We start from the raw sequence: 12,421 nt of genomic DNA, 5'->3' as shown, positions 1-12,421 counted from the left end.
AGCTGTTATTACAATGTGTTTTGATGGCACAACCATATTAAAACTCAAAAGTGATGTAAAGAGGGTCAGTGCTGTGCATTTGCACTTTTTTGTTTTTTCTTCACTTTATGTTGTCACTTCTCAGGAGTAGAAACCAAAGTGCTGTAAAAGCCCTGACGTGTACAGAAACTTCTAAAATGTCATACCCTCTACACTCTACTCATAGCCTAATGGTTTGAACCAACATGGCTTATTTGGCACTGCTTGAAGAGTATAAAAATGGTCAGATACAAAGGGAACAAGCTTTTAGGGTCCCGTCCGATTTTTTTTTTTGCCCACAATGATGACTGGCATATGAGTCGATTTAGACTTTCAAGAGCCATTCTCTGTCGTGATCTGGGGAGTCCCTAAAGCACTGTTGCTAAAAACACTTCCAAAGTGGCCCATTACTGTCAAAATCACCCCGACTAGAAACCCAAAAGGCCGAGATGAATCTTTATAAAAGGATTATTTTAACACAGGCTGTGCAGGCCCCAAAAACTTCGAAGAGCACAAAGGAACTGCCTAAAAGGCAAGGTAATAGAAAACAAACAAAAAAAAAAAAGCTCCCAAAACAGAATCCAGAAGTGTGGTCAAAAACAGAGAAGAGGTTCAAAAAAGCAATAATCACAGTCTCAAAACGAAATCCAAAAGGTCAGGTCAAAAACAGAGCAAGGGTTCAAAATCCAGAAAATTACATAGCAATAGCGAAAGCACAGCAACACAAGAAAATGCTCCACTCACAAGCTACCGGGAACCATGGGACTCTTTTCCTTAAATAGGGTGCAGGGCCATTCCTGGTGGTGATTGGCAGGTGGCCCCACCCCTTGGGGTGCCACCCATAAAACACAAGGGCATAACCAAGGACAAATGAAAATAAAGAAAAATGTACTTTACAAACAAAATAAACATTAATACAAATAAATGGCCTAAAATAACACAAAACTAACAAGAAACACAACTTTGGATGCCAGATAGGGGAATATGCTGGATGAGCCTTGACATTCTCTTAGGACTATGTGCTGAGTTGGTCCCGACATTAGAAAAACTGACTGCCCAAAATCATGCTACACCTGTTCATATACAAGTTTTAATAATGGTGGGCTTTCTGGAAACAGACACCTACCAGAGTGAACGGGCTGATAGGTCAGGAATATCTCAGCCCAGCTTCAGCTCTATCATATCTGTTGTGCTGGAAGTCATAAATGCTGCATTCAATTTCTGTGTGGTTTGGTTGTACAGGCCATTATGAAATTACAATTGTCAGCAGTGTCTGGTTTTTTGTAACGTAATTGTGGCAGTTGATGGCACTCATTGCAATAAGGATACCTAGTGAGAATGATGCTGCTTTCGTTAACCATAAGCAGTTCCATTCATGCACAAGTCATCGGTGATGCCAATACAGTAATCTAACTGAAATGGCCTCAATATGCAGCCCTCTTGGGGCAAAGCAAAAAAGACACAACTGGCTCTTAGCTGTGCTAAATAGAGTCCTTCAAAGGAGCTCCGTCTGGTGGTCTGCTTAGCTTATAAAAGACGCCTCCTTCTGGATGGCTGGGCTTCTTATATTACGTGGACAAGAAGGGGCGGAGCTAAGTGCCCTCACTGGGCAATTTCTCAGAGGAGGGAGCAGGGAGAAAAGGAGAAGAAACCATTAACAACAGTGCCCCCTCTCACCTCGGCGGGCTATTACATACCTCGAATGAGCCAGAAAGTAGACACTTGGATGCAACTTCATGACAGAGGAAAATCCTCCATGTTTGCTATGACCTATTCAGTGGAACTTCGGTTTGCGAGTAACTTTGTTTACGAGTGTTTTGCAAGACAAGCTAAAATTTTTAATAAATTTTAACTTGATAAACGAGCGAGGTCTTGCAATACGAGTAGTATGTATACGCTTTGTCTGCTGAACATCATGTGATCACAACTGAGCTGATGGTTCTTCTCTCTCGCTGCGGGATTGTGGGCAATCGTCTCCTATTCTCCGTCTGAGTCGGCGTGCCTCACTCATATAGTCAACATCTGTACGAGCGTATACTGTTTACTAGAGCGTTGTGACTGTGTGTGTGTGTGTGTGCACGCACGTGTGTGCTGTGACGTGCGAGTCCCTGGGGGTCTTGCACCCCAAAACACGAAACTGAGTCTCAGTACTTTAGCAACACCAGCTTTATTCAGCATGAAACAGCAACAGCGCGGTTATTTATTGTAGCGGGATCTGCCGCTCTCCAATACACAGACACAGCAGTCAGGCAGGGTCGTGGTCAAGTAATACTGTGCCCTGCGCATTTATAATGTTCCTTGTATCACCCATCGACGGTAGGCGCTTATAGCATGTCCGCGATCTTTTCGGATTCACTTTTACAGCGAACTCCTACAGCGCTGGGAGACTGCGATTGCTTTGGGACGCTCTTCCGCGTGTCGTCCCGTTGGGTGGAATCCCACAAGAGTTTAGAAACTCACTTACACCAGCCATGATTCTTTTCAAAGGTAAAGTGCAGGTTAATTTGTTTTATGTATTTTTACTTTATATTTTGTATTAATCATTTTTATATGAATAGTTTTGGGTTGTGGAACGAATCATCTGAGTTTCCATTATTTCTTATGGGGAAATTCACTTTGATATATGAGTGCTTTGGACTGCGAGCACGTTTCCAGAATGAATTATGCTCGCAAACCGAGGTTCCACTGTACTATCATTATACCAGAGCATCATGTTATTACATGTGCATATTGATATTGGTAACCCACTAAAACGCTGGTGCCTTTCGTCGTTCCTCAAGCCCCATAGCAGTAGAGGAGAGGCACTATAATGTTATGCAGTGCGCACCATAGGATTCCTCAAACGCAGGCGGTCTTGTCTGGATGCATTAGGTGAGGAGCCTCTCTACCAGCTAAGAAAGGTCTACAGCATCGCAATTAAATATGTATGAAGTTCATTACAATAGTCCACATATGGCTGTTTGACCATGGCAACCAATTGGGGTTTGAGGGACGCTCAGACAATTGTTAGTTATAAGTGTACTGTAAATTGTGTAGAAATTTGCGTTCACCAGGTTTTATAAATCAGTTTTTTTTTTGATGTATGCATTGTCACACATGTGGTCATCTTCCTGGCTCTGTCGAGGTAAGCAGTATCACCCCACAACAAGATGGGGGGCGGCGCTGTCACTAACACTGTCGTCTTGTCTTCCATAGCCCCAGGATTATGCCTAATGCCTGTCTTCAGCCCTAATATGGCCACGTCCCTTAGAGTCTGACCACTATAAGATGGCGGCACATTCTGAAACTTAATAGCAAAGGAGGTGAAGCTCCCTTTAAAAAAGATATGGTGTATTTTCTTGAAGCTGGCACAATTTGGCCATGAATTTGGGAAGTATTAAAGCGCTAAATGAGCTTTCAGATTATTATTTTTTTATAAGGCAAATGCCAACGGTTAAACAGGGTCTCTCACCTAGTGCCCCAACTCTTCTTCACTGGCTCTCTCAGTGTACCAGTCACAGCATTTTTTTTTTTTGTTTTTTAACCGTATGAATATTTTGATTCTCAAATCCATGCAAATTTTTATAAATGAGACCCCTGGTGAGCTGGATGCTCTTGGATCCAGTGAAAGGTATTGTTAATACTACAGCCTGCAAATACATTTTAGACAATTGTGCACTTCCAGCTTTGTGGCAACTGTTCGGGGAAAGCCCATTTCTGTTTCAGGTGCACAAAGCCAATTCCATAAAAACATGGAGGAACTCGAGTGGCCAGCACAGAGCCTTGAACTCAACCCCATCTGAACTCCTTGAAATGAAATGGAACACCAATTGTGAATCGGGTCTTCTCGTCCAACATCAGTCCCTGACCTTACAAATGCTCTTTTGGCTGAATGGACACAATTTCCCAATGACACGCTCCAAAATCTTGTGGAAAGCCTTCCCAGAAGAATCGAGGCTGTTATGGCCACAAATGGATCAACTCCATTTTAATGCCTAAGGTTTTGGAATGGGATGTCCTAAAATCTCATAAATGTGACTGTCGGGTGTTTACAAACTTTTGGCTATGTAGTGTACCAAAGCAGCAAGAGACGTGGAGATTCTCAAGACTGGATTGCAGATTGCTATGTTATCAATAGCACTAGCAAGAAAAATAATAATATGACAGGTGGTCACCACAACTCCCAGGATGTTTGGTTCTTTCCTCCCACCCAATGCTATGAAAATAGGACCTGGCACATTGCAACCCCTGTCATAGAGAAAGCTGATGTATAAAATGGATGAATTGTGTTTAGGTAGACTAGGGGGCTTCACCCCTTGCTTGCTTCGCTTGCCAACCCCCCCAGCCTACGCTATGCACCAGACACTTCACGTTTCTGCCACTCGTGTATGTGAATTTCACTTTCACCAAACAACAAATCTTTTAATTCTCGCGGATACACCTCTTCATTGGAAGAAATGCTACTTTTCCCTGATGGCAACACGAATTAGACGATCTAAAAGTCTCTGACTTAAAGTTTAAATCCGAACAATATATTCAATCTCTTTTCGCTGTTCCATTATTTCATCCAGTAATAATTTACGTTTGTTTGCGCTAATGAGAACTTTACTATCATTTTTTTGAGACTTTCGAAATTTTAGTACTTTAATTATCTCTAACCTGCTCTGTATGTGTATCGTGCCAACGTTTTTGAATTCTTTATGATGTTCTACTTTGTCACCTATTCTTTGTCTTTTATTTCCGGGCCTGGGCGTGGTTAAATCTCATCTCGCGGGATGTGAAAGTGTCTCTCTGAGAAAATCACGTCTCGTCCCAGGCTAAAAAGTCTCGCCTCGTCCTAGGATTGTTTTATTATAATAGAGAGATGTAGTGCATCACACCCCTGGTTCTAAACTCTATCTTTAATGTCATTTTTAGATTGCAGAAGAACTAGACAGTGTGAAACAGGAAATGGAAGAAAAGGGGAGTAGCATATCTGATGGAGGTAAGGTGTTATCATCTGCTTCCATTCTAGAGCAGGGCTTTCAAATTTTCTAGCATTATATGGGATTTCTTGGAATGTGATTTCCATTTTAGATTCTATTGAAGTTTATTTGCTTACTTTAGCCCATCACACTTCCTGGAGCATAGGACATCCGTAAGATTCTTCTAGTGTGCCTTGTCCTGGGCTGCTGTCACCAGGTGATGTTTGAAGCTGGTTTTCATAAGGTGTGACCAAGCCATTCCCATCTCCTTCTCAGGACATTCTCTCCCATGGCATGCTACTGTGTCCTGTGCCACAGGTCAGTGTTGTTGATGGTTTTTGGCCAGTAAATGTGAAGAATCCTTCACAGATGCTGGTTCACAAACATCTGGATTTATCATAGTGGCCTTGGTGGTTCTCCACATCTGTGCCCCGAACAAAAGCACTGGCTTAATGTTTGAAATAAGGAGATACAGTATGTCTGTGGCGATCCAAGTGTTCTTGAGCTGAATGTACTGTATACTGCTCTGGCCTTGTTTATCGTTAGCTTTGATGTGTGTATCTGTTCCTATTACTTGTCCATCATATTGCTAAGGTTTGTGTAGGCTTGTGCCTCTTCCAGGGGCTCTCCATCCAGGTTTTCAAAGAATCAAAATGGAAATCACTAATTTCTGTAAGTATTCAGACCCTTAATTCAGTACTTTGTAGAAACCCCTTTGTTGTAACAAGTGCTTATTTGAGTTACTGTTGCCTTTCTATCAGCTCGAACCAGTCTGGTCAGTCTCCTCTGACAATTGGCATCAAGAGAGAGAACTGCCATTCACTGGATATTTTCCCTTTTTGGACCATTCTCTGTAAACTCTAGCAATGGTTGTGTGTGAAAATCAGCAATTTGTGACCAGACCAGCCTGCCTAGCACCAACAACCATGCCACTTTCAAAGTCACCATTCTTCTCCATTCTGATGCTCAGTTTGAACTTCAGCAGGTCATCTTGACAATGCCTACTGAGTTGCTGCCATTGATTCGCTGATTAGATATTCGCATTAACAAACAGTAGAGGAGGTGTAGCTAATAAAGTGGCTAGCGAGTGTATATGTATGTATGTATGTATTGTTGTCAGGTGGAGGAAAAACACATGTCTATTAGAGAAATGTTGGGGTACCAACTGGGTCACTCTTTTTTAGTAAACACAAAAGTCCAAAACAAACAGGCACTCGATGACGCTAAAACAGAAAGTTCAGGCAGTATTGCCTGGAAAACAGCTGGTCTATTGAACAAAGTGTGGGTCACACTGGTTAAGTCAGAGTTCCATCTGGTGGTCTTCCTATCCTGCAATGAGATGGACCCTGCTGGGAGTGTCTCAGCTGGACCGGAAAGGATGGGGTCATTTGCACTCACTGGGAGGTTTCTCTGGGCTGTGGGTTAAAAAAGAGACCACATCTTCAGCGACACCACCCTCTTGTGTGCTGGGGTGGTATTGCTTAACTCTGATGTGTGTGACAGTACTCATTTATTTTGTTATGCTTTCCCACTCTTTTTTATGCATATTTATCAACGTCTGTATTTGTGGGTGTTTGTAATTATGGTAAAGGTGCTATATAAATAAAATGTTTTATTATTTGTTTTTTTACTTGTGCACATAGTGCTCAATTATCGGTTTGTTCCTTTTTTCGTCCATTTATTTATCTACTTATTTTTTATTTCTCTTTTTACTTTACCAGCACCATTAGTAAAGATCAAGCAAAGTCTAACAAAACTAAAACAAGAGATTATTCAGATGGATATTCGCATTGGACTAGTAGAGCACACACTTCTTCAAGCCAAGCTGAAGGAAAAGTCGAACATGACAAGAGACATTTACTCAGGTTTTCCGCCCCAGAATCAATTTTAAGGCGTCACTAATGCAGGATGCTTCCTTTAACTTTGCATATATTTTTCATGACTCTTTAAATAAAACAATCAAAGTTTCAGTCGTTTTTGCCTACATCCTTTAATGTGCACATAAAATTAAAGCAGATTGTGTTTTTGGTTTCCTATGATATGTAACGAAAGCACATACTGTACTGTAGACATCAGTGCAACTCCCAGTGTAGTGAGAAAGCGAGTGCACCTCATGAAAAGTTCTTTTTTCACCACATATGGACACAAATAAACTACCTTTATTTAATGTTGATGTAATTAAATAAAATGTTTTGAATTTGCCATGATTTATCTCAACCATTGTGCAAAAAAACAAGCCATGAGGTCAAAGGAATTGCCTGCAGAGCTTAGGAGACGGGATTGTGCCAAGGCATAGACTGCCAATACGGATTCTCTGTGCAAGAGAGGACAGAGCCGACTATACTTCCTTAGAAGACTGGCGTCCTTCAACATCTGCAATAAGATGCTGCAGATGTTCTAACAGACGGTTGTGGCGAGCGCCCTCTTCTATGAGGTGGTGTGCTGGGGAGGCAGCATTAAGAAGAAGGACGCCTCACACCTGGACAAACTGGTGAGGAAGGCAGGCTTTGTTGTAGGCATGGAGCTGGACAGTTTGACATCCGTGGCGGAGTGACGGGCGCTGAGCAGACTCCTGTCAATCATGGAGAATCCACTGCATCCACTGAACAGGATCATCTACAGACAGAAGAGCAGCTTCAGCGACAGACTGCTGTCACCGTCCTGCTCCACTGACAGACTGAGGAGATCGTTCCTCCCCTCAAACTATGCGACTCTTCAATTCCACCTGGGGGGGTAAACGTTAACATTATTCAAAGTTATCGTATGTTATAAATGCATTTTTATTACTCTTTAATTTAATATTGTTTTTTGTATCAGTATGCTGCTGCTGGAGTATGTGAATTTCCCATTGGGAATTATTTATCTATCTATAGTGGGGGTCTGATATATGGCTCTTTTGTTTTATTCTGATAATTGGGTTTTTTGCCATTTGACTGTGTATAATGTTAATATTTTCTCTTATGTTCACAATAAAGGTCATTTTAGAAAATAAAACTATATCTATCTATCTATCTATCTATCTATCTATCTATCTATCTATCTATCTATCTATATCTGGGGAAGGCTGCAGCACTGAAGGTTCACAAATGCACAATGGCCCCCATAATTCTTAAATAGAATAATCATGATCTTCCTACAGCTGGCCAAACTGAGCAATCATGGCAGAAAGGCCTTAGTAAGAGAGCTGACCAAGAACTTGATGGTCAGGCTGGTCGAATCCCAGAGAACCTGCATGGAAGTAAATGCAAGAAACTGTGAGAAGGACATCCTCTTGAGGTATCACCCACAGGCCACAAGGGGCATAGAGAACAATACATCTCACCTGCAAAATAAATTAAAAACATTACATTAACAGAAAATACATAATTTTGTATAACAAATGACTAATGTCTGTGTGTTTGTCCAGTTCCTCCAAGCAGTCTGATTGGACAGTTGTTTCCATGGTTGCTCAGTCAAGCGCTATCGAGAAGTACAAGGGAGGTTTACACACATAAGGATACCAGGAAAAGGTATATGGGGAGAGTGGAGAGTTGCATTTGCAAGAATACAAATGAGGTTTTCACAGCAGGTGATGATAGTCAACAAGCAAATAGGAGGCAAACAAGACACCTTAAAATGACAGAGTCTGAGAAGCAGGACTTACAGTAATGTGCTTGACGATGAAGCACGAAGAGCAAAGCAAGAGATATGTTTTAATTTATTATATTATCTGTAGACAGGTGACATGGCTGGCTAGTAATAACACGGTTGAAATAAATCTGTCTCTTAGCTATTATTTTGACATTACCATTTATAGAAATAAAGTCCATAACTAACTGATCATGGAGAATGTGTTGTGACATGAAGATGTGTGGAGCTGGGAAACGTGGAGTTTGAAAATCTTCAACTGAGATGGATGGAAACTTTTAGCCTCATCTTTTTTGTTCGATTATTTTAGTGTGATGGTGCGGGTCTGCACCACTCTCCCAGTTGCACTATTGGGAGTCTTTTGAACCCATCACTGTCAAAAACATAACTAGAAAGGGATGGGTGAATGGTGCAGGTGCTTTCAATAAAATCATCAAAAAATGGTCTCCAAAGAAATGGTGCAGTACTCAGTCCCATGCATATAAATAATATTAAAAGAGTGATTCTATGGAGGTTAAAAACAATCAATACAACAACATTAAAACATGGGCATTCTCATGTTAAAAAACAATGAGCATCAGTGCCCCCTTAAAACTGACGCCCCCTCAACTTGCCCTTTTCTCACCTTGCAGTTTGAGAAGTCCATCAGCCGACACAAGACTCTCTTCTTCTCTGTCCCTCGTGGGGTTCCCGATCCGGACAACACACCTCCTACCCTTTCTTCCTGCTCTTAGTTGGGTCACTTGTGGAGCCTTCCCTTGTCCAGGTGCCGAGAGTGCAGCCATGAGGTGCCCACTCCAGATCTTGCTCTATCCTCCCACCGCTGCTGATTCCTGGCTCCTTGTAGCAAGAGTGCACTTAGAGCACTGCAGTCGCTTAAAAGGAGCAACTCAGCCCCACTGATCATCTCGCTCCTTCTCATGGAGCCTCACACACCCGTCTTGCCTGCTATTCCCTCTCACCGGGTTTTCCTGCTCCATCTTTCGTTTTCCTTCCTTTTTTTTAACCTCCATCTTTCTTTAGCCTCTTTCTTCTTTCTTTCTTTTTTCCCACATCCCACGCTGGAACCGCTCCTGCCACGCTACCAAGCCCCACCCGAAGACGTTGAATATAGACAAGTTAATTATATGCCCGATTAACAAACCATAGACCTGCTGTTATCACATATAGTTTATGTTAATACTAGCTGTGCTAACCATCTAAGATGGGTTGAAATTTAAGTATCAGAATCACTCCCAGGTGTGGTGGAAATCCACTATAGGGCTCTGCAGCTCCCCCTGGCGGCCCACACAGAATGCAACAGGACTGTAAAAAAATTCAAGTCCCAGCATGCCCTGCGGGAATCCAGGAGGGCTGCCCTCTAAGGTCCCAGGGGAGGTAAAGCATCACAGATGCTCTCTCCCCCAGTCTTTCCATTCAGTTGGTGTCCTGGCCGAGGCCACCCGTCACAGTTTACACTTATTAATCAGAGCTGACTGCTATTTTAGTTCTACACTTCCTTCTTTCATTTACATCTGTAACCGCACTCAATTAAACGGAATACCAGAAGAGACAAGAGGAAAAGTAACATTTATTCATGTCTTGTGCTCTAGATAATATGCCCAAAATATACGCAGAGTACAAATGGAAGTGTTGGCACATAATATTAATACCACCCAGATAATAATCAGCTCATCTTGATTAGACTACCAGGTTCCTGTCTGTCTTAGTGTGTTGATTGGTTTCTAATCTGGCCTGACCCTAGGACTGAGTGGCCATCTGCGTCAATGGAACAGCACAGAGAGACTGAGACAAATCGGAGAGACCAAGTCTCTGTATCAGCCTTAATTTAAAGGAATTTTGCAGCTTCTCGACACACCACTTGAACCAGTGGGTGTGTATTCCCTAGTGACACAGCTCAGCTCTCCTTCCGAAACCTCCCAGTCCAGCCGGTTCTTGTTCTTTTGTCTCAGCCACCGGTATTTCCCCCAGGCCTTCTTCTTGGAAGGGGTGCTTAAGAGATTTACCTCTCTCTTCCACTCAAGGCAGACTACCAGGTGGCTCTTTGTTTTGGTGTGTTGATTGGTTTCTAATCTAGCATGAACCTTGGTCAAAGTGGCCTTTTGCATGAATGGAGCAGCATCTAGAGAGACTAAGCCTCTGTACCCATCTTAATTTAAAGGAATCCTGTGACTTCTTGGCACACCTTTGTGTAGTTCACAATGACACAGCTCAGCTCTCATCCCGAAAACCTCCAGTCCAGCCTATTCTTGTCCTTTCATGTTGGCCACCTGTAGTAACCAAGTCTTTCTCATTGGAAGGGGTGCTCAAGAGTTTTACGTCTCTCTTCCACTCCAGGCGTTCTTCCTGCTGAAGACCTCCTAAGATCAATTACAGAGTCAAGAATGTATTAGGAGTTCATACAGTCTAAAACAATGCTTCACGGATATAGCAAAGCACTCTTGTGCACTCCGCCTAACCAGATTGACACAAGGCCTTTAAATCCCCAGTACAGCACTTAACAAGGGTCCTTATCTAATTTAGTATGGGGTCTTAAACTTGCCGAGCAACAACTGCCTTACCTTGCTTTCCCCTTGAAATTACGAGATTGTTAGATGATACTGAAAGAAAATTAACTAAACCAGATTGACACAAGGCCTTCAAATCTCCAGTCCAACACTTAACAAAGGTCCTGATCTAATTTAGTAGGGGGTCGTAAACGTGCCGTGCCGAGCAACAACTGCCTTACCTCACTTCCCTGAATATTGAAATTAAGAGATTGCTAGACAATACTGAAAGAAAATTAACGTATGCTAGGTATTACTCCCCATTCCTGGAGATTAAGATAGTAAAGCATCCCGAGAAAGACAGCAGCTGCCAATGTTGCTGCCACTTCCAATGAGATGAACACATGTTACATTTAAAGAAATGTTTTGTCAAATTTAGAAGAAAGAATCTCCACTGGTCACTCCAGTTCACAAATATAAGACTTGTTTTCAAAGTAAAACAGGAAAACAAGATGGCTAAAGTACTAAAATCAGCTTTCCCTTGCACCTCTTGAATATCCTGTTTAATGTTCATCCATTTTTAAACCACTTATCCAGTTTAGATTCACATGGATATGAATTTTATATTTTCATTTTCTATTTGTTATCCATAGCATCACGTTATCCAAAGGCTCTACAACCACATCGCAGTCTCTACACAAACATTAAACAAATTCATGTAATGCACTATACAGTTACAGAATAACTTCAAAACTGGCTTTTATGGAGAAGGATATGGTCAAATTAAAACTTGTTGGTTCATCACGTATCCCTTCAGGAGGCCATTTCTCAGACCTAAGAGCACTTCCATATGCAGATGGCCACAGTGCAGAAGTAAAAGTACAACAGTCCCTTGACGTCATGGGTGATGTCCAACCCAAAGCTCTCCCCAATAACAACGTTCCACAAGGAGCCAAACGTCTTGTCCATTGTCTCCTTAATCATCTTGGCTGCTTTTTCATTGTCTGAGGCAAATTTTTCCAGGGCAGTGACGCACATCTCAATGGTTTCTGCTCGCATTTCATCTGGCATGTCTGAACCCCGGACGAGAGCGAAGCTGTGTGTTCTTTTGTAATCGGCTTCATCCTTCTTATCCATACTTTAACCGCTGGAGATATGGAGCTCAAATGGTTGTCAGCCTGAGCTTTGTCTCCAATAATGGCTCACAAGGGTTAACATTTGCATGCCTTTTCCTGATTGGTTGGCATAATGAGGGAGGTGTGCAGCTACATTCTCAGAACACTAAGGCTTAATTAAAAATAAAAGTCACGTCTACTCCACATAGAAACAGAACTGTTAACAGGACTT

General features: G+C 42.1%; 2 protein-coding genes across 2 annotated transcripts in view; one reads left to right on the top strand and one right to left on the bottom strand.

The window, feature by feature from the left end:
- Nucleotides 1-6,898, top strand: part of LOC114641853 (intraflagellar transport protein 57 homolog) — a 41,800-nt gene extending 34,902 nt beyond the window's left edge. The window contains exons 10-11 of the mRNA XM_028790879.2: nucleotides 4,915-4,981; nucleotides 6,683-6,898. Coding sequence (XP_028646712.2) covers nucleotides 4,915-4,981; nucleotides 6,683-6,852 — 237 coding nt within the window. The 3' untranslated portion in view covers nucleotides 6,853-6,898. The remainder of the gene's footprint in view (nucleotides 1-4,914; nucleotides 4,982-6,682) is intronic.
- Nucleotides 6,899-11,683: 4,785 nt separating this feature from the next.
- Nucleotides 11,684-12,213, bottom strand: LOC114641858 (dynein axonemal light chain 4-like). Its single transcript, XM_051929019.1, has one exon. It carries the CDS (start codon nucleotides 12,209-12,211, stop codon nucleotides 11,909-11,911), a length of 303 nt encoding a protein of 100 aa, XP_051784979.1. The 5' UTR covers nucleotides 12,212-12,213; the 3' UTR covers nucleotides 11,684-11,908.
- Nucleotides 12,214-12,421: the final 208 nt, after the last annotated feature.

Source organism: Erpetoichthys calabaricus, chromosome 6 (genome assembly GCF_900747795.2).
Source record: "Erpetoichthys calabaricus chromosome 6, fErpCal1.3, whole genome shotgun sequence".
NCBI lineage: Eukaryota > Metazoa > Chordata > Cladistia > Polypteriformes > Polypteridae > Erpetoichthys > Erpetoichthys calabaricus.
This window is presented reverse-complemented; position numbering and strand designations above follow the sequence as displayed.